This window comes from Pocillopora damicornis, chromosome 7 (assembly GCF_964200805.1).
Source record: "Pocillopora damicornis chromosome 7, jaPocDami1.2, whole genome shotgun sequence".
Taxonomy (NCBI): domain Eukaryota; kingdom Metazoa; phylum Cnidaria; class Anthozoa; order Scleractinia; family Pocilloporidae; genus Pocillopora; species Pocillopora damicornis.
In genome coordinates this window covers 10,171,620-10,198,768 of record NC_142676.1, presented here as the reverse complement: position 1 = coordinate 10,198,768, position 27,149 = coordinate 10,171,620, and the positions used below count along the sequence as shown (strand labels likewise).

The 27,149-nt window shown below is 36.5% G+C and overlaps 4 protein-coding genes across 6 annotated transcripts in view; 1 reads left to right on the top strand and 3 right to left on the bottom strand.

Annotated features, from left to right (window-relative positions):
* LOC113685195 (uncharacterized) overlaps nt 1–27,149 on the top strand; it is a 298,180-nt gene that overhangs the window by 5,276 nt on the left and 265,755 nt on the right. The window lies entirely within an intron of this gene.
* Nucleotides 423–5,746, bottom strand: LOC113683139 (uncharacterized). 2 transcript variants are annotated; one of them, XM_089213318.1, is made up of 7 exons: nt 5,158–5,746; nt 3,440–3,711; nt 3,160–3,274; nt 2,773–2,895; nt 2,471–2,504; nt 1,993–2,119; nt 423–1,649 (listed from the first exon to the last, which is right to left on the bottom strand). In XM_089213318.1, the coding sequence occupies exons 1-7, from the start codon at nt 5,228–5,230 to the stop codon at nt 1,128–1,130; spliced, it is 1,266 nt and encodes a 421-aa protein (XP_089069444.1). In that variant the 5' UTR covers nt 5,231–5,746; the 3' UTR covers nt 423–1,127. The 2 variants fall into 2 exon arrangements, with proteins under 2 accessions (XP_089069444.1, XP_089069445.1); XM_089213319.1 differs by having other exon boundaries at nt 3,440–3,708.
* LOC149042482 (uncharacterized) lies at nt 8,713–15,513 on the bottom strand. Its single transcript, XM_089213315.1, has 7 exons — nt 14,843–15,513; nt 13,539–13,816; nt 13,135–13,249; nt 12,471–12,593; nt 11,631–11,664; nt 10,921–11,047; nt 8,713–10,330 (listed from the first exon to the last, which is right to left on the bottom strand). The coding sequence occupies exons 1-7, from the start codon at nt 14,931–14,933 to the stop codon at nt 9,797–9,799; spliced, it is 1,302 nt and encodes a 433-aa protein (XP_089069441.1). The 5' UTR covers nt 14,934–15,513; the 3' UTR covers nt 8,713–9,796.
* LOC113683142 (uncharacterized) lies at nt 16,708–21,785 on the bottom strand. 2 transcript variants are annotated; one of them, XM_089213316.1, is made up of 7 exons: nt 21,416–21,782; nt 19,881–20,158; nt 19,533–19,647; nt 19,123–19,251; nt 18,705–18,738; nt 17,988–18,114; nt 16,708–17,782 (listed from the first exon to the last, which is right to left on the bottom strand). In XM_089213316.1, exons 1-7 carry the CDS (start codon nt 21,480–21,482, stop codon nt 17,261–17,263), a joined length of 1,272 nt encoding a protein of 423 aa, XP_089069442.1. In that variant the 5' UTR covers nt 21,483–21,782; the 3' UTR covers nt 16,708–17,260. The 2 variants fall into 2 exon arrangements, with proteins under 2 accessions (XP_089069442.1, XP_089069443.1); XM_089213317.1 differs by lacking the exon at nt 19,123–19,251 and having other exon boundaries at nt 21,416–21,785.

Genomic DNA, 27,149 nt, shown 5'->3' with positions numbered 1-27,149 from the left:
ATAAAATTCCTTAGTAAACCTAATAAAAAGGTTTTTTGCCATGCTTCCGCTGATTATGGATAAAATCTTACCATCGACCAAAGTGTTTACACTTTTTATTTTCACCAAAAGTGACCAAAAAATCCATCGCTGAGCTATTTTTGGTAGTTTGCGCACAGAGTGGATGTAACTCCATCCATCCTAATTCGGGACGATGATCGGTAGATTTGAAACTACTTTATTTAAAGCATTGTTCAATAGAGTTCACTTTTATTAAGCTAGTGACGATTTTAATCTTAAAAGTCAAACTTGGTAAACTTATGTAATACATTTCAAATTGATTCTAATAAATAAGTTTCACTAATCTGTCTCGACAAGTTGAGTGACAAGTGAACTATTGTTTGCAAGCAGGAAAAAAGGTGTTCTACGTTTGTTACAAACCACATTATCCGTTTATTTACAAGCCTTTCAACTCTAGACTCTAAACTTTCCTAAAATCTAAAATCAGATTCAGCAATGTACTCAAGTCTTTTCGTGTTCTACATTTCCAGAAAAAAAGGAATCATGTCAAGATAAATTACTTGTCGGCCTCTCGTCGCGGTTAATAATAGGTTGCATATGCCTCTCGATGTCTTGAAGCAGCGTTTTAGTCTTTTTTCGTTATTTATCGGTGTCGGTGCTTCAGTTGCTAAACTGCTAAACAAATCGGTATTTACGTATCTAGTTGAGGGGAACGGAGACAGTTGGTGAGTTTTTTTCCTTTGTTTGCTGTCGTGATAAGTTTGGTGTTGGTTTTAAGACAATAAATCTGAATTCTTTGGTGCCACTAAGAGCACCTAAACAGATATGGACACTCGATGGTATTCGCATTATAGACTGAAATTTTTTTATGTTTGCTTTAATAGGCCAGCGTTCATAATCATGTATCATTTGGATTGCATTGTAACGTTCAAACATTTGCTGCAAAATTTAAGGAAATTGCCATCAGGAAATTCTCTCGCATAAAGTATATTAATGATTCCTAATCCTCTACTAACAGATTTAATCTTAGGAAAAATAGCTTAAGTTGTGAACAGCATAAGCCATAAGGCAGTAAATATCTACGGTGAAGTGGTTATTGTTCTTTTTTCTCAAATCAATTTAGTTTTTTACTGCACCAAAATATATCCCATTGCTTTGATTTTACGGTTCCCGTTATCTGCCCCCCATAGTCCAGCAGCTTCATTTCCACAAGTGTTAGAGTCATCAGGACCTCCCCCCATACCAAAACCGATCCTGGAATCTGGGGATTGACAATGATGTTCATTATTACCCAAGATGCCAATTCTTGTTTTTGATCCTGCAAGCTGGCTCCATGAATTAAACCCTTCCATGTTGCAGTGGAGCTGTAAAGATGCCTGTGAACCAACCAGTGTCTTCCACGTGTCACGACCGACTGAAGTTGAGCGGTATTGCCCGTCAGCGATCAATGAGTACAGAGAGTCTGCCTGCTTGTTAATAACAATGAAGTTAATCTGTTGGCTGATATTCATACCGAGACAGATCTTGGAGAAGGATGTGTTCCAGTAGGTGATTAACTTGGTCTCCTGTGAATCAAACCCAGTGTCTCCTCCAGATGGCATGTATTCAACTTTGTTGCTCCAATACGGTGAATCATAGTGAAATGTTCTCTAAAAAATACCAGTGAAAGTTTGCTCATTTCTGATATTATCTATATGGAAGATGAGCTCTATACATCAACTTAGGTAGCCATTAGGAAATCAAATATTTGCTTTCGTCCTTTTCTGTCCTTATCCTTAGAGTCCATGTTATTACACCTAGATCTTTAAGACCTATCAAGCCGTTTGGTGGATCATTTTCTATCATTCATACATATAAGATTATTTCAAAAGTCATTACTCTAAGGAGAACATTCTTTCTCCCCCTCTGCAACCGATGGGTTCGCACAATCTAGCTGTGAGGGAACGGTAAGCTAGTGAAAAACTCAAAAAAGGCAATTTATGACGATCCAACCTTGTGTCCATCAATCTTCATTACTGTTGTCCACCCTCCATCGCCACATCCAAAATTTCCCATGTGACAATAAACAAGAAACGCTTTTGAGTCACGGTATAATGTTACCATTCCACTCGAAATCGACCTGTTAAAATTAAGTAAAGCGCAAGTGTGATAGGAAGGAAAGGAATAAATGCATACGGAGATTTTAGTTAAAGTAGTGCAAAAAAAAAAGAAAAAAAATTGTAGTTTAATTTAGCGTGTACAAGTTTGTATTAAAGGTTTCGGTCATAGCAATTAAAACTCTAAAAGAATACCTCTCTTGTTTGTATTATTATAAGATATCAAGAATTGTTTGGTCACCGGGAATACTGACAGTAGTTTCATCTGCTAATAAATTCCTATTTCACAGTTTTCCTTTTTTCGCCTTTGCCTTTTTTTTTAATATGACAAAGATATTGCAGATAGTTTATTAATATGTAAATCTGCTACTCACGTGTTCCTCTCAAACGCCTCTTGACAAGTCGAAGCTATAGAAGATAAGACACCAAATTTATCTGACGTGTTTTTTCTTTCTTAGTCAATGCTATAAAGCTGAGCTAGGACATACAAGCGTCACCAATTACTCTGTTAGAAAAGAAAGTTCCAAAAACATTGCAACCCCTGCTCACAGCTAAATTCCAATACCCTTTGTTGAGCTCAGTCATTCAAATCATCAACTGTTTTCTATTCCGTCTCTGATGACTCTTTTGGTCACCTTAGTGGCATGGGTGATGCATTAAAAAGTAAAGTTTTTACCCATCTTTGTGCAATTCTGCCCATCGAATCCAGCTTTGCAAGGGCACTCGTATGATCCTATGGTATTGCTGCAGAGAGCATTATCACTGCAATTGTATATTCCCTTGGAACATTCGTCCACATCTCAAAGGCGTAAACAAAAAAATAAAATTGATAATTTTGATAATGCTAATACTAACACTATTGAAAATAATAGTAATAATAATAATATTGAGGATGATGATGAAATGATTGTGCGTGTGTATTTAGTTAGGCCTGTTTGCTCTTCTCGAATTTAAAAGGCGAACAAGAACAGTACTTCATGCTCAAACGTAGACGCTGATTTCAACGTAACGACAACAGCACAAAAAAAGTAATCATATCTCATAGTCATATTTTTATATGTACCTTCGTCACAAGTCGGACCCTTAAATCCAGCAGGACACAAGCATCGATAACCCTTGTCAGTAAAACCGCTTTGACAAGGGGCGTTGTTCTTGCAAGGACTTTCAAGGCAAGCATTCTGACAAAGAGGAAGTTAATAGGAAGTAATGTATCAATGATAATGAAAATTAACATTTACAGCATCATAGTTATCACCATCATCATCAGCAGATAAATGAATGAACGAATTTTCGGCCAAACTAAGCATGTTCTCCTACATCGAAATTTCAATAAAAGACATTACCTCGGCAGCAACATGAAAAAAATTTTCATCTTCTTTCCAGTCGTCTTTGTGTCTCTCATGAGAAGCATCATTCAGCTCACATTTGTACTTTTCATTTCCATCCGTTCGTTTATCAAGATTAAAGCTGACGCAGAAAGGTTCCATAAAGCACTCCGCTTCACAGAACTTCTTGACTGTGACTTCAGCTATGCGAATTACATGATTTACCAGTCGTTTCCCGTCAAAGGTCTCCTTTGCCTTAAAATCCAAGTGACGGCAACGGTCTTCATCTGCTGAACACATATATTATAAAAGTGGTGAATACAGTAGAACCCCGCTACCTCAAACTCCCAGGAGAAACGGAAAATGTTTCGAGTTAGCGAGGATTCAAGTTATCGGGATCGGTGTCGAATTTCAACTATCCTGCTTTAACAGGATAGTTGAAATTCGACACCGATCCCGATAACTTGAATTAATTTAGAAACATAGTTTTGCTATTCTTGCGCAATCAACAGTCATTTTAGTACATTAAGTTTGCTTTATAAGAGTTCTTTTTTTTCCAATAGGAACATTTGGTTTGTGAAGTTAAGCTCAATGTATCACGTTTCCATATATGTTCTTACGTTCATATCAATGTGTATTTAGGTTGGGACGTGTAAAATTAGCTATGTTTTGACGCTGTCACATTATCGACCGACGTTTTATCTCTCATAAGGTTCAAGTAAATTTTAGGGTAAATTTAGGCCAAGAAAAATAAAATCAGTTCCAGTTGATTAGGGGGTTCGAGTTAACAGACTTGAGCTAGCTAATAGTAAATGCTCGCAAAACTGGAGTCAAATCCAAGGGAAATCAAATCTTGTTTGAGTTGGCGGGGGGTCTCGAGTTATCGGGGCTCTACTGTATTCCATGGCTTGGTAATTGCACTACCTTTACAGTAAAATGGAACAATAATTTGCATTCAATCGGCTGTAAGATGAAAGAATGGACTTTCAATCTCTAAGTCCGAGCTTGTATATCAGAAACGTTGATTGCGGCATGAGATGTGACTGACCCGGTAATCCGTCAGAATTGTTTGAGATATGAGCAATAAAGCATTCCCACCATTTTCAAGAAAATGTAAAATTCGTTTCTTCTTTGTTGTTTTGTTTATTATTGGAATACTTGACAAAAATAAACCTACTTGAGTCAAAAAAAAAAATCCCCCACATCTATAACCTACAAGTACAAATCCTGAAATATGATGATGTCCTTGAATGACTTCTTGTTTGCTGTAAGTGACATTCCCAACAAGGAAGACAACATTGAAAATTAGAGATTAAAATTTTATCTCAAAAGCTGAGTTAACTGGAAGGGTTTCTACTCACAGGACGAAATCACATGTTTCCGTATTTCTGAAACGTGGCGGAAACATGCAACTCCGTGTTTCCGTTATGTTTAACATGCACAAAAAGTGGTCCGGTTCCGTTGTATACGCAGCAACGGAAACGCGAGAAAACGTCACGAAACCGGTAACGGAAACACAGATTATCCGTCGTGTTTCCAGAACGGTTTAACATGTTTCTGCCACGTTTCCGTTCACGGATTCTTGCAATTTCGTCCTGTGACTATTGTTAAGTTAAACACTGCCGTGAATACTCAATATACCGAATAGCTACCAATAAAGGCAATCTCCTCATTCGAAAGGAAAACCCAGCAAAAAAGCTAATAATTCTAATTTGTTAAGTACATTAAGAACAGACCTTGTGATCTTGCAATCATGGGTAATAGGATGAAGATCTCCAAGGAAATAAAATAAACACAGATGAAGTCCATGACCCAAATGTTGGTTAGAACCCTTTTTTTAAGATATCATGCAAATTAGATATGAACTCCACTTTTCTGCTGCTATCCAAATTACTACTTTGACCGCAAAAAATCGGAAATAATGCTTCTGGAATTTACTTTGGTTTTTTGTTTTGTTTTGTTTTGTTTTGTTTTGTTTTTTCATGTGATCAGCGAATTAGCTACCGGCCTCCCCATAGGCATCTTTAAACACCTGCTTACTAGAGTGCAATAAAAGTTAATTAGATATCCCCCACAAATTATATCATCAACGAAGTTTTGGAAAAGATGAACAAATGTATGAACGGTTTCACAGGGTAATTTAGCGTTGTCAACTGAGTTGATAACGTGAATTGGCCACCGTAAAGACTTTCAAAGCTGACCTTTCGAGCGTTAGCCCTTCGTTCTGACGATAGCTAATTTATGTTATCAACTCAGTTGATGATGCTAAATTACCTTGTTATACTCTCCCGCCGACGCAGCACCACAGTTTCTTTAGAAGCTTACCCCCTTATTGATATGGACTGTTTGGTTTTGTTCGATTTAACATTAATTAGGATGCCAAGTATGTGTGTTATTCTAGGTGATAGAAGCAACTTCTTGTGAGGACAATTATGGGATAGAATATGGCTAACGTTTATTCAGCAGTTAACGGAAATTGTGACGATGATCATTTCCGATATTCTTCTTTGCAATTAGTCTCGGTTTGCATCCGATATATTCTGCTATCTTAACAGGAAATTAATAATTAATAGAGTAGCGTTCCCCCTGACTTTGTTTTGACTTCACAAAGTTTTAACGAGAGAATTTATATTTTGTAGGTAATAAACCATCAATGGCTATCCTTAGGTGTCAGAACCTTTTCAGTATCGTTCCTATTAAGAGCGCATAGCGACTAATTTAACAGAAAAGGATCAGTTTTGAAGCTCTTAACATTCGTTGGCAAAGGACTTTGCCTGAACAATAACAATAGCAGGCGACGACACCACGGGGGATAAAAAAGGAATCGAAACCAGCCAAAAATGATTAAATATGCAGATCCCATCTTAACTCGAAAATTTGAGATAAAAATCACTCTTATTTATATTTTAATTTTGATGTTCGATGAACATTGGTAATGAACGCTCAAGGTAAATGTTTAAGATGATAACGACGCCAATAATAAGGATTTAGTCACTTTTCACAATAAAGGTAATGATAATAATACAGATAATTACAATGACAATGTCGATGGTAATGAATTTAGTTCTATAAAGCGAATCAAATTATGCGTGAGCAAAAAATAACTATGTAATCTTTAATGCTTATTCATCGCATTGCACACAATAAAGTTCAGCGAAGGGCGGCACAAGACACTTGATCCTGATCCTGATGACTAAAGGCATCCCAACAAAAGAAGGTGTAGTTGTCACAAAATAAAGATATTTAAACAAGAGGGCAACAAATCTGACGTCAACTCCTTTATAGAGACATTTAAATCCATCTCCTCCTTCATACAGTGAAATGATACGAATACTGAGCTTTGCCGTAACATCACATCATAAAGGTATAAAAAAAATTCTGTAATCAGCAATTAAAAATCATTGTAATCGTCACTTTCCTATGTTGTTGTGATCATGATCTCCTCCTGCACCAAAGCCAAGTCTGGAACTGACTCGCAGTCCAATCCCATTATTTGGCTTCATACCAATCCTTAAGCGACCACCATTGCTGCACACTGAGTTACAATAGCTTGGTTGAAGCTTAACAAGGCACAAACACGAATATAAAAAAGAACGAAAAAATTAGAAACAAGTAAATTGCAAATTACAACCTACAGTGTACAAAAGTAAAGAAATTCAGTTGAAAAAGTTGTAAATTTGCAAATATATAGTGTAAAGTATGTACGTCAACATAAGCATCCTATTGGGTGAAAATTTCAAATAACTGAAATAATTATACATTAGACTGACTATAAAGAGTTCTGATTGGTCAATGGTATTCTAGCAATATAGTATAGCATGTGAAGTTGACATGATGATTAATTTCTTATGAAGAGTTTTAAGACTGCCTAGCTCCTGCTTCCCTTCATCCGTGAAGTGTTCTCTAACAGTTGCAAACTGTGTATTCTTTTGCAGGTTGTTTAAAAATGTACAATAAAACAATTGTTGAATTTGGTTGTCGCATGATATCAAGGATTATCAAGCCCCGTGTCTGTGTTATATAACTCGGCCTTCGGCTTTGGCAGATAACTCAGACCGCGGATATCATGATATCATGAAACTTATGATATCATGCTCAACCTCATCTAATAATTGCTTAATGTATGTATTACCTCTTTGGAGTGAGTTTCTCGTATCTTTTAATGTAATTTATTATAATTATAATTGTGTTTTTCTGAGGAATATCTCTAACATGAATCGGCAGCAAAAACTAAATGGGACATCAAAATAAGTACCGGTATAAAAGTTATTATCCCATAAAATTATCACTAAGAAAGTTAGAACAAGGTCAAGGTGAGCAATTCAAAGCTAAGGTCTAATTATACTCGTGTGCACGTATCACATTTATAGTATGATTGCGATCACAAAGTATTGAATATCTGCTTCGGTTATTTCTTTGTTTTTATTCTTTTAATTCATTTATTCGTTTATTTATTTTTTTCATCAGAGGTTTTTATCCAAAAGGTCATTTCTGTTATTTTGACAGCGGCGTGTTTCATATCAGTGGTTTATCTTCACAGTGTAAGGTGAATACTTAAAAAATAGACAAATAAAATACACCACAATGCTTACAGAATGATATCGACATGAAGTTAATAGATTGAACAAATTAAAGTTACAATCCACGCAGAAGCATTGAGCAGTATGTACAGAAGTCAAAAGGAACTTAATCCAATCTTTAACTTGCTTGTAAACATTAATCTCTTACCTCCGTCGGTTGTCATATCACAATACACCTTTAAACGATTCTTTTTCTTTTCAGAAATTCTCCAGCGTATGGTACATGATTATGTTTTTCATTTGGGTAATTAACCCTTATTTTATAAAGGACATTGATATCATCATCATGACTGTCATCATTCGATTTCTCGAGCTCTCTGATGTTCCTCTGGGTCCAATGAGTTCATGCCCCAGAGCTCCATGTTTCAGAAGCTCACCGGCGCGGTTTAAGGGGACAACAATCTTCGTAACACATGAGCAGTTTAGTCAACATTTATACATTCTTAATTGTTTCAGGTATATCCAACTTCCCATATATCATTGGCTCATTCTCTCTTTCTCTATTTCTCCATAAAATCACCAAAAAGCTATGTACTGACCTCCTCGCTCTTGAAAATGACGCCACAAATGTGCTTTACCGAGGTAGTGGAACATGAGACCGTGCGAATTGAAGGAATTGAAGGGCAAAAAGTTTGAAATCAGAATCATCTTTCGTAATCAAAAACCTGAACACTCCCAAATGAGAACCTTACGCTAATATAAGGGCCAATATTTGCCAAATGTTTCTCTATTTATTCAACAGAAGTAGTTATCGAAAGACTTAGTATCCAACATTCATGTTTCAAAGATCTTACCAAAATCAATAGGGAGCTTAAGTGCACAATGAAATAGAGAAGCGAACATCGCGTAACATTATATTCAAGTAAAAGAACATTAGCTCCGCGTGTATGCTCTTAAGCTGTGTACATTTTCGAGGTGACCTTTTCGAGACATCAACGAAAAATAACCAAAGAATCACGAACAAAGTCGCTAAAAAATCCCCTCTGAGAAAATATAAATAACAGGCAAATAATATTCTTTTCTGATTGAAACTTAATGCTAGCTCTACGCGTTGTTCTAAATATGAGGTATCGTGCCAATGCGACTTTTAACGTATAGAGATATTATGAAGTTGTGAAACAAAATAATAAACCAGGCGGTGAAGGCATCGATTCTTGAATTTTATACCTGTGATTGAATTTTCTTCGTTTCGACTATAACTGGCAATGCTTATTTTAAAGAAAGCTATGGTGCAGCGGGGAAGATTGTTAAACTAAATGCACTTCAGTTCAAGTTAGCATGCAAAACCGGCTCAGTTATGAACTAAGTTGTTGATAAAATGTGTGGGTATGCAGCGCAGGATACTTGTTTGCTTACTCTGGCTTACAAAAAACAATAAACAAACAAAAAGCAAATAAATATTTACTCTTGATTAAGTAAAGCTAGCTGTATTTCTGATTGTCAATGCCATTCTTTTCTTTAAAGCTTCTCATGTTCCTATCTCCACTGTATAGTGTTTTCATTGCTCTTACATGCTGCAAATAGGTTGTTTTTGGTGTTGATGAGCCAATCACCCACAAACGCCATCACTCTGCTAATCCACATTGACAGGCAAAACCAGAGGGAGTTTCCCTCTTTCTTCATCTGTTCGTTTGTTTGTTAGTTTGCTAGTTTTTTGTCTTTTTCCAATTTTTTTTCTTTTCATTGTTTTTGATGTCTTTTTGTGTTCGTTTTTTTTTTTTTTTCAGCCATCCATACATTTGGCTATGGTGCTGGTGCTATTTACACTTTTCCCATCTCGAACTCCTTTTCCTTGCTACTGCACCAATATATAGCCCATAGTAATAGTGTTTCTATCTCCGTTATCTCCTTTATGTTTGGCTACGTTGCCACACGCGTTGTCATCCTGGGGATATCCTCCTGCACCAAATCCGATTCTAGAGTCACAGCTGTTACAATTATTCTGTTCATTACCAATGATACCGATTCTTGCCTTGGAAAGGTCTTTTTTGTACCAAGGATAATCATAGTTATCTGCATTGAATCCCTCCTTGTTACAGTTGCGCTGCAATGAAGCAGTAGGACCAATCAGGTTCTTCCACGTGCTACGCCCCAATGATGTCTTGCGATATCGCCCATCAGCGATCAGTGCGAAGAGAGAGTCAGCGTTCTTATTGATGACAATATACCTGAGCTGTTGAGCAATCTTCATGCCGAGACAGATCTTGGAGAAGGATGTGTTCCAGTAGGTAGGTAACTTGGTCTCCTGTAAATCAAACCCAGTCTTTCCTCCTTGAGGGTGTAACTCCTTTTTATTCTTCCAATACGGAGAGTCATAGTGGAAAGTGCTCTAGGTGAGAATGCATCAAATTAGTTTTTATAACTTGTTCGAATGATCAACCGTAAGCATCAATCAAGGGTCCTTACATTTACCCAATTTTCCATTGAAGTGTCAAATTATGATAAAATATCTAATGTGGGATGATTTCTCACAAGTTGGGCTCTGCACGCTGTATTAAATATTTTGCGATGATAATCTATTGATATTGTGTGTTGTGAGTCAGTTAAGAAAGAATTTCACTGGTTGGTGGAAACCGCTATTGTAAAAGCTTTCCAAAAGATTCTGATTACTTCTGTTGTAAAAAAAAAAATTCCCATCTATCGTTCTTCTATATTTATTCTGCCCGGCGGAGTTTTTTGAAGTCAGTAAAAAGTGCACACTATGAAATAACAAACTTTCTTTAATTCTTCTCCTAGTAGGAAGAAAGAAATCAAAGGTCTTAGATACGTTGGGCATGACAAAGCTTGAATATTAAAGAAAAACCCCTTTCTGTGATTTACGTAAGATGAGCAACTCATATTTACTTGCCCTTACGGCACAAGAAGCACCACAACTTCTTTTAAATTGAGATCATAGAGGAACAAGTGGGAGAAAGTAACCTTGTTTCCGTCAATCTTCATGACCAGCGTCCATCCTCCATCTCCACACCCAAAATTTTCCATGTGGCAGAAAATGAGTATTGGTTTAAAATCAATGAGCAACGTAACCTCACCACTTTCTTTAGTTCTGAAGAGATAACCGTATAGAATATAGCGTACAACAGTAAGAATACTTTGATAATACATTGTTACTTTTTATCGTAGTGAAAAACAAAAGGGATGACAGACGATTGTATGTCCCAGTGATTTATTTCTAATGACAAACGCACTGTTAGACTGAGTGTAAATTTACGCCATAAACTTGAATACAAATATGACAGTAGTGAATAATTAAACTTTAAAATGGCCCGTCAAAAGAACTGGTATATTGCACGAGTACTTTACCGTTTCGCTCCTCGGCAACTTACAACAGATTGCATTGCATAACCGACTAACAGGCTTAAGATGCCGTAAGCAAGCCAGTTTTCCATGACAAAGTAAGACACGAGATTAAAAACATCTGATCTTTTAGTAGTGTCTACTTTTCAAACTCCAACAAGAAATTATACAAGCTCGCTTTTCCATTCTTCTTTCTTTGCTCTCAGCTTTTTCAAAAGAGCCTTACCAAACTTTTTTCTCGTAGCCTATACGTACAACGGCATTTTTATTACTTATCTACCTATGTATTGTCAACTATAATCTTTATTCTTCCCTTCTTTTCGTTAACTTACATGTCCTTTTCATAAGCCTCCTTACAACTCGAAGCTGCAAGTATAAAAGTGTTGAAACGGAGTCAAAAAGTTTCTAATGACTATAATGTTAAGCGATTATTGATGAGGTTGAGCATGATATCATAAATCATCAGAACCCAGCTCCGAGTTATCTCTAAAGTCAAGAGCTGATGCAAAATTTCTATAAGATGCACTTCACGGACGAGGACTTGGAAGCTAGGTAGACTATGAACTCGACATGAAAAGGGAAATATCTGCCGTATATATTTTATTTATCACGACAACTCCAAACCCTCTTGTATATTCATTGAATGTTCTCGACCAATCAAATTTTTTATAATAATTCTAATGAATAATAATTAACTTGATATGACTTAGAATCTTAACACAAGCTAAATACAACCCTTTTTTGTTCTCTGAATATTGATTCCAGTGTAAACACAGCCTCAGTTCCACATTGGCTGTAGGATAACCCCTTAACCCTTCGACCCTTCAGAGTGATTTGCATCTAAATTCCCATTACAAAATTACCTCTGAATCACACATTAAGACTGGGTGAGTAAAGATGACGATCGCATTCTAAAGATGTCCTTGATTATTTTAGAGGTTCTCCTTGTCAGCTCCTCAGGAAGTGTGTGGAGAATAGTTGAGAGGATATGCATAGAATATGCATAAAGAGCTAACATCCTCACGGAAAGCGTGTCCACACCCCACTGTCAGGATATTAAGCCTGACTCATTCGCTTCAGGTCAAACTGCTCTTTAGAATGTTCCTCTCTTCCGATCTTAGTAAAAACATGATGGCCTATTATTAAATTATCTGTGTTCTGTTTTGCATTACCCGAAGTATCGCAATTCTCTCCATAATATCCAGGGGGACAAATGCAATTGTAAGTTCCCTTGCTATTTTCGCACTGATGGGTGGGCTTGCAGTTGTGTGCAGCCTCAGTACACTCGTCGATATCTGAAAATATGTCCATAGCTTAAGAACTGCCTCAAAATCAGTTCGATGATGGTGCGTTTTGTTGAATCGTACGTTCCTAAATATCCATCACAGAAGTTATGACATGCTCTGATATATCTATTATTTCGACAAAGAGACAAAAGCAGCTGGCATGCCTCTCATTGGTGGGTGGTTGACAGCCCTCAACTCAACATAATAATAAAATAAAAATCTTTAAATTCTTGAAGAAAAAAGAAAACAACAGCAACAACAACGTTCCCAGGTGGTCACCATTTTGACGACATCAACACCAGCACAAGACAACATTGCAATAGGGGGAATGTGAGGGGGAGGGGGGGGATAAATGAAAGTTATAGAAAAAAAACAAAAAGTAGTAGAGTGTGCCAAGACTTTTGCCACTTATTGTATACTTAAAATTTTGAATTCTTCAAATAAGGATGGGGTCAGTATCAGAATTTGCAAGTTTGTCAATCTTCCTTATATCTAGGTTTACATGTACAGGTGTGAACAAAGTCACTTTAAGGAATCAGCGTTATCATACCTTCATCACAAGTTTGGCCCCTGAATCCAGCTGTACACAAGCAGCGGTAACCTTTGTTGGTAAAACCGCTTTGACAAAAGGCGTTATTCTTGCAAGGATTCTCGACGCAAGCACTCTACAATGAATCGAACCATACGAAAAAAACGCTGCTTCTTTTAGACTGTTTGTATCAAAAATATAATTTCTTAGAGATCAGGCAATACAGATTTGCAAGGGAAAAAATTGAGATTGTAATGAAACTTGTAAACCGACTATTAACCCACAAACCTAAGCAAAAATTGTTAAGAAAGAAAACTGAAAGGTTAACAGAGGTGATCGGCGAGATAAACAGGGGAAAATAAAGAGGACCTTCTTTTTTGTGATGAAGTGTTGACCTAGAGCCCTTCTGGCTAAATTGCAGTTACCTCAGCCGCGTGATAGAAGTAGTTTTCCTCCTCAATCAAATCGCCTTCGTGTCCTTCGTGTGTGACATTATTCAATTCACATTTGTATTTCCTATTACCATCCACTCCTTTCTCAAGATTGATACTGACACAGTCCGGTTCCATATAACACACTGTTTCGCAGAACTCCTTCACCATAACTTCGACGGCGCGGATCACGTGGTTTTTAAGACGTTTCCCGTTAAAAGCTTTTTCAGGCCCGAACTCCAAATGACGGCATTGGTCCACATCACAGTAATCTTAAGAGATAAAGGGTTTCACTAATGTGTTTTAGATTAACAACGATAAAATATGAATCTTACATCTATTTATAAAGAAATCATCTCTCACAACCCTTTACATGGCGCAATATCCTTCAGAGTTCTGCTTATACTGCGCAGGTTAAATTTGGAAACTTCTCTTTTCACTCTTAATTAAACATAAGGTTTATTTCAGCTCTAGAAGCGGATAGATGTTTACCGCCCGCATTGAAATAATTAACGACGAGAGAGACAATGCAATATGCTTTTTGAGCGCTAGGAGGTTGCTTTTTCATGCCATCTTTGACGTGCTGGAACGTAGGCGATGGAATACTGGGACCGACACTGCACACAATCCCAAATTAATTAATTGAATCTTTCGGGGTATGGTAAAGTTCCGTAAAATTGATATCGAAAAACTACGTTATGGTGCAGAAGTGATTTCAGAGCAGTTGTAAAGCAGCCCTTCCAGACTTAGCGATGTTCCAAAATAGTTTTAGTCGGTAAACTGTGCAGTTTCCTCAAAATGAGCCTAATCTTCTGCAACGTTTCAAGATTTTATTTCGGCATTAAGAGGAGAAATCCTTAAAACGTCTTCAAGACTCGCGGGCTGAATATCAATTGCGCAACCTTAACGATAAGTCAAAAACAGGGACTTCATCGTTTTAAGTCCCAAAAGTCGTAAAAACAGCTTCTTTTCACTTAATCCGACTAAAAAGGGTCGTCTATTCACTCTTTCAATAGCATCTAAATCATTGATGACAGAACATTGGGAAATAGGGGGAAGATTACCTATCGAAGTCGATCTAGGGACTTAAACCGCGAAAGTATATTGGATCGATGCAGACAGATAGCTGCAAAAATTCCACAGGATCGATGCAGATAGCTGCAAAAGTTTCATAGGATGGGCGCCATCGTAGTAAATTATTTCGAAAACAAAGCCAGAGTCATAACTTAGGTCCATATGCCAACAACAGGAAAAGCGCTACATTGTTAAGACGTAATATGAGTTTTTTCGATACTAACCTTGTGATTCAACAGCCCTGAGGTTCATGACGCAAAGTTTCATCAAAAGAACGCAGATAAAAACGGTATCCATAGCCAAATTGTTCAGCATTTATTCGATTCATTTACTCTTGCTTAACGAAATATACCGTTGAAGCTTATCAATTATCCCTGTCATTTATACGTCATTCTTAACCTGTAGAATCATAGTTAGGTGTAACAGTTTTCGTCAATCATGATTTATTTAGTGTTTATTGTTTCACCTATTATCACGCGAAAGGCCTCGATTGCAGTTTCTTCTAAGCGATATGATATTTTATATGTTTCATATATAGATTTTATATTTGTCAGAAACGGCTTTCATTCACGCAGGCAAGACTCTGATTATGAAAAACCTAACCTGCAAACATAATGATCTATTTGACGCATACTATCTGGTGCTCTCCTTAGCATAATAAATGAGTGCATATTGCGGTCAGAGTTTCCTAAATAATTTTTCTCAATTTTCCATAGAGTGGCGTCAAATACGTGAAAATTTGGTGACTTCGCTTCCTTGTGGGAATTTCTATGCCCCTCAAATGTCATATCATAAAACCTGCCACGAATATCAACCTTGGAGAAGATTGAATAAAACTAGAAGTGACAAAGTCTATTCAATTATTTTTGAATATCTGAATGGTTTGTTTATAAAAGTATGACAGGTTATACTCGGCCTGGAGTAGAAAGAAATAACAGTCCTGCTGAGACAAAACAGATGGAGGATTCTCACATTTTCGTTAAAACAACAATAGGTTAATAGATATATGGTCTCTATCAGAAAATGACTGGAAATTTCTTGAGTTTTGACATAGATTATTTTTTATTTTATTGCCTCTTGAAAAGAGGTTCTTATAGCTGTTGCTGCTATTGGAATACAGGATCCATGAAAAATACATCACTAGATTATTTTTTTTCCTTTCTTAATATTTCCTGCTTTGTCTTTTTGTTTTGTTTTGGCTTGGTTTTAGTTTGTTTTTGTTTTTTTGCTGGAAAGGTAACGAATTATCGCTAACTTTTTTGAAGGAAATTGTGATGTGCAATCCATGTGAATCTTCGCCGTCGTTAATTAAAGTCGTTCTTCACAGGAGGATCTTAATGGTGTTAACCGTTTGCCGTAAAACGGCCAACATATTAAGACGATGGGCGTAAAAAGAAATTGTTTAACCAGTAGTCTTTAAATAGTTTTTTAAATATGTGAACCGCTGAAGAAAATTGTATTGACAGCAATGGAACTATATTAACTGTTAGCCGTTAAATGGCCAAAAGTTTAACCCTTAGCCGTAAAAGTCATCGCCCCATTGAGACTCTTTCAGCGGTTTTACCCATTTTCTAAGAATCATTATAGCAAGGTTTCCTTAATTATCTTAAGAGATAACTCAACAAGACGCAAAAATGACCTGTGACATTGAATAGCGGTAACTTGTCAATATTAATGGAAACCGTGACAAACTGGCAAATAACTGGTTAAAGCTTATCGCGATTTCCTGTTTCCCTCACTTGCAGTATCTAGAATTGAAAAGAAATGCCCCGTGTGTTCAAATTCGCAGTAGATTCAAAGGAAGACAAAAAATTTCTTGAGATGGTGTAATTTCTTTTTGCGCTGGTATTTTGAGTGATATTCTGTAAGCTGTTTGCGATTCTCAGCTTACCTACTGTCTTATAATCCAAGAGTCATTTAAAAAATGTCTAAATATTCCTTCCATTCTATGAACTAATTATGAATTTAGATTATCATGGAATTGACATGTCGGTAGGCTTCGCCGATATAATTAATATGGTGGTAAGCTTCGCCGATATAACAAAGAACTTTAAAGCACAGTATACCTCAAGTTTTGGGCAACCAAAACTCCAATAAAGTGAATTTAAATATTAGACATGCTACACCTAAAGCTTGATATCAAATTTGATCAAATATCTCATTTTAAAATATCTACATCTCATTGCTGATTAAAGGAAAAATCATTAAATCCCAAATTATCTCATAACTTGATTCTTAAAGTTAGACACTCGGGTATTTATGTCATGACTGATTCATTTTCGTCGACTTTTATTTACGTACTCGTCCAGATCTGTCCATTCTCCTATTCATTCATTTGCAATTATCAAATTTGGTCAAATATCTCATTTTAAAAGATCTGCATCTCATTGCTGATTATAGGAAAAATCATTAAATCTCAAAGTATCTTATAACTTGATTCTTAAAGTTAGACATTCAGGGTACTTATGTAATGACTGATTCCTTTTTTTCGACTTTTATTTACGTACTCGTCCTGATATGTCCATCCACCTATTCATTCATGTGCAATTTTATTGCCCTGATAATGATTCCCGGCCGTTTAAGGTTCCAGTAACACCATTTTATCGTTTCGTGCACGTGGTATCTTTCCCGAGTAGTGCTCTCTACTGCACCAAGATGTACCCCATTGTTTTGATATCACTTTTTCCATTATCCGACCCATAAAACCATGAGGCTGCATTTCCACATGTTATAGAGTTATCAGGATCACCCCCAGTACCAAACCCAATTCTGGAATCACAAGTATTGCACTCATTTTCATTGTTACCAAGTATTCCAATTCTAGCTCTAGAATGACGTTCATCAGAGACAGCATTAAAGCCTTCCTTGTTACAACGGAGTTGTAAGGAACCCTTCGAACCAATCAACGCCTTCCATTTCTCGCGACCCAGTGATGTGCTTCGATATCTTTCGTCCGCAATCAGCGAGTATAGAGAGTCGGCCTGTTTTTTGATGACGATGAACTTGAGCTGTTGGTCGATCTTCATACCGAGACAGATCTTAGAGAAGGGCGTGTTCCAGTAAGTCGATAACTTGGTCTCTTGCCTATCAAACGCAGTCTGTCCGCCAAAGGGGCTGTATTCGTTCTTATCAGTCCAGTAGTGTGAGCCAAAGTGGAAGGTGTCCTTAAATAAATACGTTTAAAAAAACAAATAAATTAATAGATAATTAATGAGCTTAAAAAGGCGAATTAAACGAAATGGACATAGTCAACTCTAGCTGTATGTTGAAGGTACTGGCTATGGGGTAAATTTTTATGAATGTGTCGAACGAGGAAGAAAACGAGCCGTTTTATAAAATAATAATAGACATATGAAAAAGGAACAAGACCTTATCACCATCGATTTTCATGACTGGCGTCCATCCTCCATTGCCACATCCATCGATTTTCATATGACAGAACACGGAAATTGGTTTTAAATCAATGTGCAATGTCACCAGTTTATCCACAGTCGATCTGTTGAAAAAATTTGTGTCATCGAATGTACCTGCACGTGAGATATTAATAAAACTGAAATTATACCACTGATATTAAACTCGAGAGATGTCGTTCTCTAGTACACGAAGTACAGTAAAGTTTATATATGAATTTTAACGTTTTGCCAATAATGGACGAAACGTCGGTGACAATTGACAAGCGACATCAATCTTTTTTTCTTTTTTTACAATCTTTTTCTTCCATACTCTTTGATATATCAAACCACACTATTGAAAGCAAATTTAAAAAGAAAAAATATTTTGCTCGATATTTATACCCCTGCCGAAAGTTGACCGAAAAGGAATAAAAATAAAACTCCCCCCAAAAAAGAGTTTTTCACAATGAAAAAAGCTAATAAAAACATCTTAGCAGACCTTGTTTTCACTACTGCTCAAGTAGTGCTCATAAGTGCGAAGATCTCTTTCATATTCATGCCTTTATCCGCAGTTCAAATATGTATGACTTTCATATATTCACAGTCGTTTAATATCTTATCAGTTTACTTCTATAAGTTAATTGTCTGATTTTACAATGATATAAGTGTTATCTTAAATCAAACATTAACTCACGTGTTCCTGTCATAAACGTCCTTGCACGTAGAAACTAAATGTCCAAATTTGTGAGACAATAGTAAAAGAGAAAGAAAAAATAGACATATAAATAGACATATAAATAAGCTTTTTTGCAAACAAATAAAAGTGACACCTCTTACACTGGCTTTGGACAGTTGTTGGTACTGTAGCTTCACCAACTACAGTATTTTGTTTAAAATGGCAGTGGATTTGAACGAACTTTCTTGTCCTAATCTGATTTTATTATACTCCATATCACTCGTTCGCTTCGCTAGCGTTAGTCTGCAATTTTTTGATAATCAAGATAACGTCCGTCTTTGGAAACTATATATAAGTGACAGTGATTTTTTACGCTTATAGACTTAATAAATAATTAAAAAGGTGGAGCTAAGGTGTATCTTGCATAAAGGGTCACCCTTTCTAATGCATTTCTTTCCATCTCCCAAATAATCAGTTATGCATGTGCAATTGTACGATCCCTTGGTGTTGTTGCACACGGCATTGGTACCACAGTCGTGATTTCCAATAGTACATTCATCGATATCTGAAAAGGTATTCCAAAAGTTAATCGAAGAAAATTGTTAACGTCCTGTTGAGGAATGAAATTGCTTGATATTCTTGTTTCTCATTTAAAAATAAGAAGCAGTCGAAAAATATATAGATAGCGCATAAAAATATGTACAGATAGCACATTCATCTGTATCTGAAAGGCAGAAGAGGATGCATTTAGGGGGAAGAAAGGGTATTCTTAACATTTCTGCCCATACACGTAAACGTAGAGGTAGTATAGCACCAGGTAAGATAGATAATAAGAGAACGTTTCACCTTCATCACATGTCAAGCCCTTAAATCCAGCAGTACACAAACAGTGATATCCTTTGTCGGTAAAACCGCTTTGACAAGTGGCGTTGTTCTTGCATGGGTTGTTTACACAAGCGCTCTGACCCGAGGAGAATAAAGTAAACTTTTCAGTAATACAATTATGTCTTTTGAGGCGGCGAAGTACCACTGCTTAACTTGCAATGACAGTGATGTTCAGTAGAGGTATAAATTCACAAACAAAATTTACAAAGCCTAAATATATAGGGTAACCTTACGTGTAAGCTTGCACCGTATATCTGTCAAAAAAAAATTTACACACTGTAAACGAGGTTACATAGTCAATTTACTTGCCTCAGCTGCATGGTAAAAATAATTTCCGTTTTCTATCAGTTCGTGATTGTGACCTTCGTGAGTAACATTATTCAATTCACATTTGTACTTTCCTTTTCCATCCACTCGTTTATCAATATTGATACTGACGCAGTTGGGTTCCATATAACACATTGTTTCACAGAACTCCATTACCACGACTTCATTGCTGCGAACCAGGTGGTTTATTAAGCGTTTGCCGTCAAATGCTTTTTCAGGCCGGAATTTCAACTGACGGCATTGGTCTGCTTCAGAGAAGTCTTCAAAGTTGAGAATGTAAGGGAAATGAATTAACGACATTGTGAATCTGTACTTATAATATAGCTGGCAACACACGTGGGTAATATCAAGCTAATCCGGTGTTCTGATTGGCTAGCCGAGTAGGCAAGACAGGCCAATCTCTCCGTTTGAAATTGGCCGCTTTGGTCCCGCGTAATAAAAAATTGCCTGGAGAGGATCTACAAAGTTCGCAGTTTGTCTTCGACAATTTCGGCAATGAAGTCGCAAAAAAGAAACAAACAAACAAACAGCAGAGGACAAGCAAACAAAGAAAACATGAGCAATCACTTTAAGGCAATTGTGCTACAAAGAGTGAAAAATAACAAAATAAAATAAAATAAAAAAACAAAGCGATATCAAAGCATGGAAGCGATTTTGTCGCTCAGAAAACAAGGAGTCTCACCAAGCAAGAACTGAATTTCCTCTGATTCAGTCTTTTTAAAAGTACAAAGTAACCCATTTAATCCCTTGATTTTATAATTTGTTGAATGAAAAACGCGCAAGCGCCATCACTGTTGGCTTTCTTTACCAACGTTCGAAAATAAACAAATCATACTTGATTCTTATTAAGGTGGAATCTTTTTCTTTTTCCTATGTATTAAATCCCACAAGCCTTATTATAATTTTGCGTTTTTATGGACATTGACTTTGTCTCGGGCGATATCCAGCCACCTTTCCCTCACGTTAGGTCAATGACGCATATCTATTTCGCTGAAAGCATAACTACTCGACGTTCTGTGAATTAGAAGCGTTGCGAGCTTTCTTATACGCCATGATCACCCACAGATCGACTTAGAGCCTTCAGTTTTTCGGCTAGCAAACTTTCTCGAATGCTTAAGAAAGAAGCTAAAACGAAAGCTTCCAGTCATGTCAGAGATTGAGAAGCATTTATAGCCAAGTAGATTATCCTTATCTTTTTGAAGAGAGGGGAAAAATGCAAATGTCAGTGCCACACTAGATCGTTTTAAAGGAAAGCAATTGATCATCTTTTTGTTAATTATAATCCTATTCATAACTCTTGTGTTTTTTATCTATGGTTTTACATAAATTTGGACGAATCAATATGCCTTTTTCGCCAACAAACCCCACAAGAAAGTCAAGAAAATATAAGAGAGTCCAAAATAAGCCGGCAGTTAAAATGATCGGACTGAGCTGTGAGTAAAAACGACTTATTGACCCGTACAAAGTAACTAATAAACTACATTGCTGTAGGTGAGAATAAATTTGCTTGAAATTACCTTTTGATGTCATAGACTTGATCACCATTGGGCATGATAGAATCATACAGATACAAACGGTAAGCATAGCGCAAATGATTTTTACGACTGGTGTGTTTCAACTACGCTCAACTCCACAAGTAATTAAAGTCTTACCATGTCTTCTTTATCATCGATACTTAATTTCTTCTAAGTAAATAAGAAATGTAAACCGTCAAAAGCTCTCATTATTATCTCAATATTTTTCTCTCTTTTTTTATCTTTCGTTTTTTTCCTTTTGTTCTATTTTTTTCTCCCTCTTATATTCTCTTTTGTCTCCTCAATCCGTATTTTGGATATAACATTTCGATTCTCTGGCTTTACACGTCTTTGTATCATCAGGTTTTCCCTGACCCCACACATAGATAGCAAACTATGTAAACATTATGTTGTGTCCGGGTTATATTAAGTGAAACCATCAGATGCCGTTTCAAGTTAACAAATATAGTGGTTCCAGTATTCCTGTTTATTCTTCTAATGGAATTTTTTTTTTTTTTTTTTACGCTTCTCCGTCTTCTTCCCTAGCTGTATTTGCGCAATGATTGAAATGATATTTTCGAATAAAGTTCTCGCTTTAATTAAAATGATAATGTTATCAACGCGAAGTGCTCGTAAATTGTTTGCAATCGATATTCGTGGAAAATTGTTTAATTTTCCCAAAGGGAAAAATTTTAACAATAGGAACAGGAACAACAACAGGAATAAACTTAGCAAGAATAAATTTCCAATAAGATACAGCTGCACTGAAATCACAAACAAACAGTTGGTTTTGCATAATGATAGAAGAGCCGTCTCTCGCCCTAAAACCCTCTGCTTCCCATCAGAGAGCATAACGTCCAAGATGCGTAGTTTTGCAAACTCAACGTCTTTCTTCTTTGAAAACACTAACATACATGTTATTACTTAGGCCTAAAGAGTAAATATCGTCGTCTTCGATGTGGATATTTATCATATTTTTGTTATTAATTTTTTCGACTTGAGGAAAAGAAGTAATTAGTCTTCTTTCTTTCCATAACATCAACTAATTGCAACTTTCTAATGATAGGTTGATGCCAGTGTCATGATTATCAGGTGCCTTCAGAGCTAATTGACCGAGGGTGTCATAATATGATAATCATTGTTAGGTACCTGTTGGAAATTTGCCTATAGTAATAACAATAATGATTCCCTAGGCTGTCCCAAGAACTCGTTGAAATCCAGTAATGAATCAGCTTTCCATCTTTCATTAACTAAGGTTCAGCAGATGTTTTCTTGGCTTCTGAGCTAACAAGTTAATTTGTTTCTTGCTAGAAAATTGCCATGGAACCTCAGCCGGGAATTGATAAGTTCATTAAACATTAATCTCAAACACCATTACTTGTCAACCGGGGCGGGGGGAGAGAAGAGAGAGGAGATTTGACGGAAACAATTAAGGACGTTTCATAAGGAGATATGCCTTTGGGGTCCTTAATTCCTGGCATTGTTTTTGAAAACCAAAATCTGTTCAATTATCCAACATACTTGAGCAAACAAATGATATGAGGTATAACGTAACATCCTAAAGTACTACATGTATTTTGAGACAATTCTGGGAAATTCCGCCGCTTGCTTAACTCATGTTGTAGAGCGCCGGACTGCCGTGCGGTAGGTCGAGGGTTGGAACCCAGACCGGAGCAACCCTCAGGGTCTTAAAATGACTGAGGGGAATGTGCTGTTTTTGCTATGAGATCCGCAAATGGTAAGCATTCTATTCTTCTCGGATTAGGACAAAAAACTGTAAGTCCCGTCTCCTGTATCTTCTCTGTACGTTAAAGATCCCACACACCTATCGCAAATAGTAGGGGAAATTTCTACGGGTGGTGTGGTCTGTTCTTGATTATGAAATTGGGGGCATCTGCAAAAATTTCATTCTGCTGTAAGCTACTTAATGTAATCTAACCAAAGTCCCCCATAAAGTGTTTTTAGGTTGTTGCATGATCCACGACATCAGCTAATTATAAATGTTTAGGAAACGCTTAACTCCGCTAAGTGTGATTAGCATCTAATTTCCTCCCTATGATATAACCCCTGAAACAAGTACTATGGTCACAAGAATAAAGGAAGTGATCACGAACTAAAGAAGTCCTGGATCTTTAAACAAATTCTCCTCGTCATCACCCTAGGGAACGTGTAGAAAAACAATATGGACAATATGTATACTGACGTGAGGGTGTAAAGGATTTCAAAATAACTAATTGACAAAATTTAACATTATATAATAATGCCTTGGCAAATATGAAGAATTGAAACAAATTTATATTAATAGTAATTCAATCTTTTACATTTTTCCCAAATACTTTTTCATCATCATTTTTGTAACTAGTTCCCTGAATGTTAATCACTATCCATGCTCTATGCTGGCAGACGTCTTGAAGGACATTTTGAATGAATTGAAATAAGTTACAGCTGAGTTGAAGTAACAAACAAACGGTAGGTTTTGCATAATATTAGAAGTGGCGAAATTAACCCTAATAAGTTTCCTTTTCCTCTCGAGGAGGACAAGGTCCAAGATACATCGGTTTGTAAAATGATTTTAAGGGAAGGAGTGAAAAATAAAAGGCAGATACAGTCGTCTTGTCATGTAGAAGAATTCGTTGTGGTTTTCAAAGGATGCCGTTACAGTCCAGTTATTCTGAATATCCGAACTAATTGATACCATAGCTCTAAACTAAATACGTCCCTTCGATTACGTCAACTATTGTCTAACTTGTCCCTGTGATTCGGAATGAACTCTTAATATCGAGTGGGTTTTTATTGGGTAATTTGGAAACGTTCTTAGATTGAAATTGTAAGAAACTAATGATAGAAATACAGACAATTGGTTTTAAACCCATCAAATATTCTTGCGAAGATAATTATTTGCACAATTTAGAAGTCTATTTCACGATCTCCAAAGAGCGACCTAGGTGCCTTTGAACTCACTCTCTGTCAAGAAAAACCGAGAATTCATCAAAATACGTTATAAAGAAAAACTCGTTTAAGGAAGTTCCCTTACTCGGTACAATTTTGTCTATGTCTTTGAGTTTTCTATTCGGGAATATTTCTTTTTTTCTCTCGAAGTAAAGTTGGGGCAAGTATTTCAAGAGAATGGCCCGAAGATAAAATGTTAACAATATAGGTATTCATTCATTATTTCCCAAGAAAATTAAAATTAAAGGAAACTTTGTTGCTACATCACTTGCGTGATTTCTATCTACGATTTGGGCTAATCTCGTCGCATTCAAATTTTATTACATTTTTTACAGATTAAAGCGCACAGCTTCATAAAATTAGTAAATAATTCATAACTTGAATGGAAAAAGAGTGTATGTATGCATACTTAATTAGCCACTCCCCCAAGAGGGCCTTTCAAAGCCAATATGAATCAATTGGAAACAAACATTGTCAATAAATAAAATATTTAAAAAATCCCAATTATCTTGAGCAATAATCCAGTTAGTAGCAAGTTGAAAGGTTTGAGCCTGGGACCAACATATCACAAGCCCAGAGCCCCTAACCACTCGGCCATCCTGTAATAGATATCGAGAGTGCCTCTACTTCTGACGAATTTGCATAATCCTCAGTTAATTACAACTATCTCAATTTCCTCGAATATGATTGGTGGATAAACCGCTTTATTTTACATAAATCATTGTGAAGAGTTGTAAACGGACAAATGGTTTTAATTGGACACCTTTTCTTGGACAGTTACATCAGCCAATCACACTGAGTATACTCATCGGACTTCGTTTCGTCCGATGCAAAGTAAAAGCATTAAAAACCAACTCTGAGCAAGATGGACCATGGCAGAAGAAAAAACCTTCAAGGAATTGAATAATCAGTCGGAGAGTGCGTTAAGTTAAGAAAAATGATAGTAGAACAGAAATGTAATGTTGATATTTTGCAGGCACACCTGTCCAGCAATTGTTCTCGCGATCAGAAGCTTGAGGCATGCGTATCTAAGCATACTGCTAAATAATTCAATGTACTCGATCAAGGTTCTGAGATGCGAAAATCTAAATTCATTAGTTCAACGGGATATTTTAGTTATCGCGACTAGGAGGATGATTGGGTATGTTTGAATAAAAATCAAGGTGTAAAGTTATTGTAGGGGACTTGGAATGGAATTGAAGACATGTGATATCTTCCTTGCAAATATATATTCTTTATTTATTTTTTAAAATTTTTCTTATCATATTTCAAATACAAGTTATAGTCATAATTAAAATTACTTCACGGAAGCAAGGAGGTTTGGCCTACAACAGCCAACCAATATCAGTTCCTTTCAAGTTCTTATAGAATGAACGAACAAAGTCCTTTTTCTTGGTAGAAGCTAAACCTTGCAATCACTGGTCTTGGGCGGCTTGACCTCCGATCTGGTGCCTCACTCGGAATCCGATGTATTCTTTCAAAGCGAAAATTTTTTAACATCTTTGTTCGGAATTTGCAATTTCGTGACAAACAGCCTTCTCATCAGTTCCTCGGTGTTTTCCCCTGATTTTTCTTTCACATTGAAGATTTTTATGTTCTCGCGCCGCCTGAAGGCTTCTAACTTGATCTTTCTTCGGTTCAGGGTACCGATATCAGCGTCAAAGAATTCAATGTCTTCACTGTGTTCTTTAATTGTCGTGGCTGTTTCCGCCATTTTTTTCTTTCAGGCGTTCAATCACCCTCTCGGCAAACTCCAGTGAATCCTTCAAACTTTTCAATTCTTCTCTCGGTCCACTTATTTCGTTCTTTAGAAATTCAATTTCCCCGCAAGCTGCGAGAAGTTCGTCTAATTTTGCATTCATTACGTCAAGACGATCCACGTGCTCGGCGTCGTCGTCCTTTTTCATTCTTCATTCCTTCCCCTTAATTTATAGGGGCTATCAGTTCATGAAGGGTTTGATAACAGTAGCAATTTATATAATCATCTCTAGCTTTGTCGACACGTCTTACCTCCACAGCCGCACTGCGAAAGCCATCCTCACCTTTACCCAAAAAAACAAAAAAAAATTCCGATATGAAGACGTTCCGAAGGTTTTTATTTAGAAATTATTTGTCCCAAGTAATGTCTGAAGTACTCGCTCAGAACCAATATTGTTTTGGTTCCTCGCAGTTAAGAACACTACTTAAGTGGTAATGAAAATAATCCCTGAAAAAAAATTTACCTCTGTACCGGGGATTTAAACCCATGACCTCTACGATACCAGTGAAGCGCTCTGGTCATTATGTTTGTTACAAATATTCCCGCGAAGTTGTGACTGTAAGTATATGAAAATCATATGTGTGAATTGAATGGGCAAGCTCTCGAAACGTCAGCTGTAAAAACTCTTTATGGTGGCCATTTTATATCATCAACTCAGTTCGTAAAAACCAGATCACCTCACTGTATTTGAAAAAGGCTTGGGAAATTAGTTGCTTATTCGGCGATACCATCAATAATCACTGAATTGCGATTAACAAAAATTAAGTTACATTTGATGTGAAACGAGTCTCAGATATTTTTGGCGAACAAATAAAAACAACGGCAAAATCTGCCCCACTTGAATTGACTTCGAAAAGGACACTTCCATCACACTTCCAATCACGTGACAAGTTTAAACCAATGGCGTGCGAACAAAAAAATAATTAAACTGAAAAGTATTTCCATATTTATTTTACTATCTTGTCATGGATTTTATTACAACTCGTAACTCCTGGGGAAAAGTGGAAAAATAACGTTGATGATAAGGAA

Bases quoted from the DNA above. Each gene is read 5' to 3' on its own strand.
- LOC113683142 (XM_089213316.1), bottom strand. From the start codon at position 21,482: ATGCTTACCGTTTGTATCTGTATGATTCTATCATGCCCAATGGTGATC. The intron at 20,159-21,415 runs GTAATTTCAAGC...TCAACTTTGAAG, and splicing joins CAAGTCTATGACATCAAAAG to ACTTCTCTGAAGCAGACCAA. The intron at 18,115-18,704 runs GTGAGTTAATGT...TTTTTTCAACAG, and splicing joins GACGTTTATGACAGGAACAC to ATCGACTGTGGATAAACTGG.
- LOC149042482 (XM_089213315.1), bottom strand. From the start codon at position 14,933: ATGCTGAACAATTTGGCTATGGATACCGTTTTTATCTGCGTTCTTTTG. The intron at 13,817-14,842 runs GTTAGTATCGAA...TTATCTCTTAAG, and splicing joins CAGGGCTGTTGAATCACAAG to ATTACTGTGATGTGGACCAA. The intron at 11,048-11,630 runs GTAAGTTAACGA...TTATCTCTTCAG, and splicing joins GAGGCTTATGAAAAGGACAT to AACTAAAGAAAGTGGTGAGG.
- LOC113683139 (XM_089213318.1), bottom strand. From the start codon at position 5,230: ATGGACTTCATCTGTGTTTATTTTATTTCCTTGGAGATCTTCATCCTA. The intron at 3,712-5,157 runs GTCTGTTCTTAA...ATATGTGTTCAG, and splicing joins CATGATTGCAAGATCACAAG to CAGATGAAGACCGTTGCCGT. The intron at 1,650-1,992 runs GTTGGATCGTCA...GGTATTTTTTAG, and splicing joins TGAAGATTGATGGACACAAG to AGAACATTTCACTATGATTC.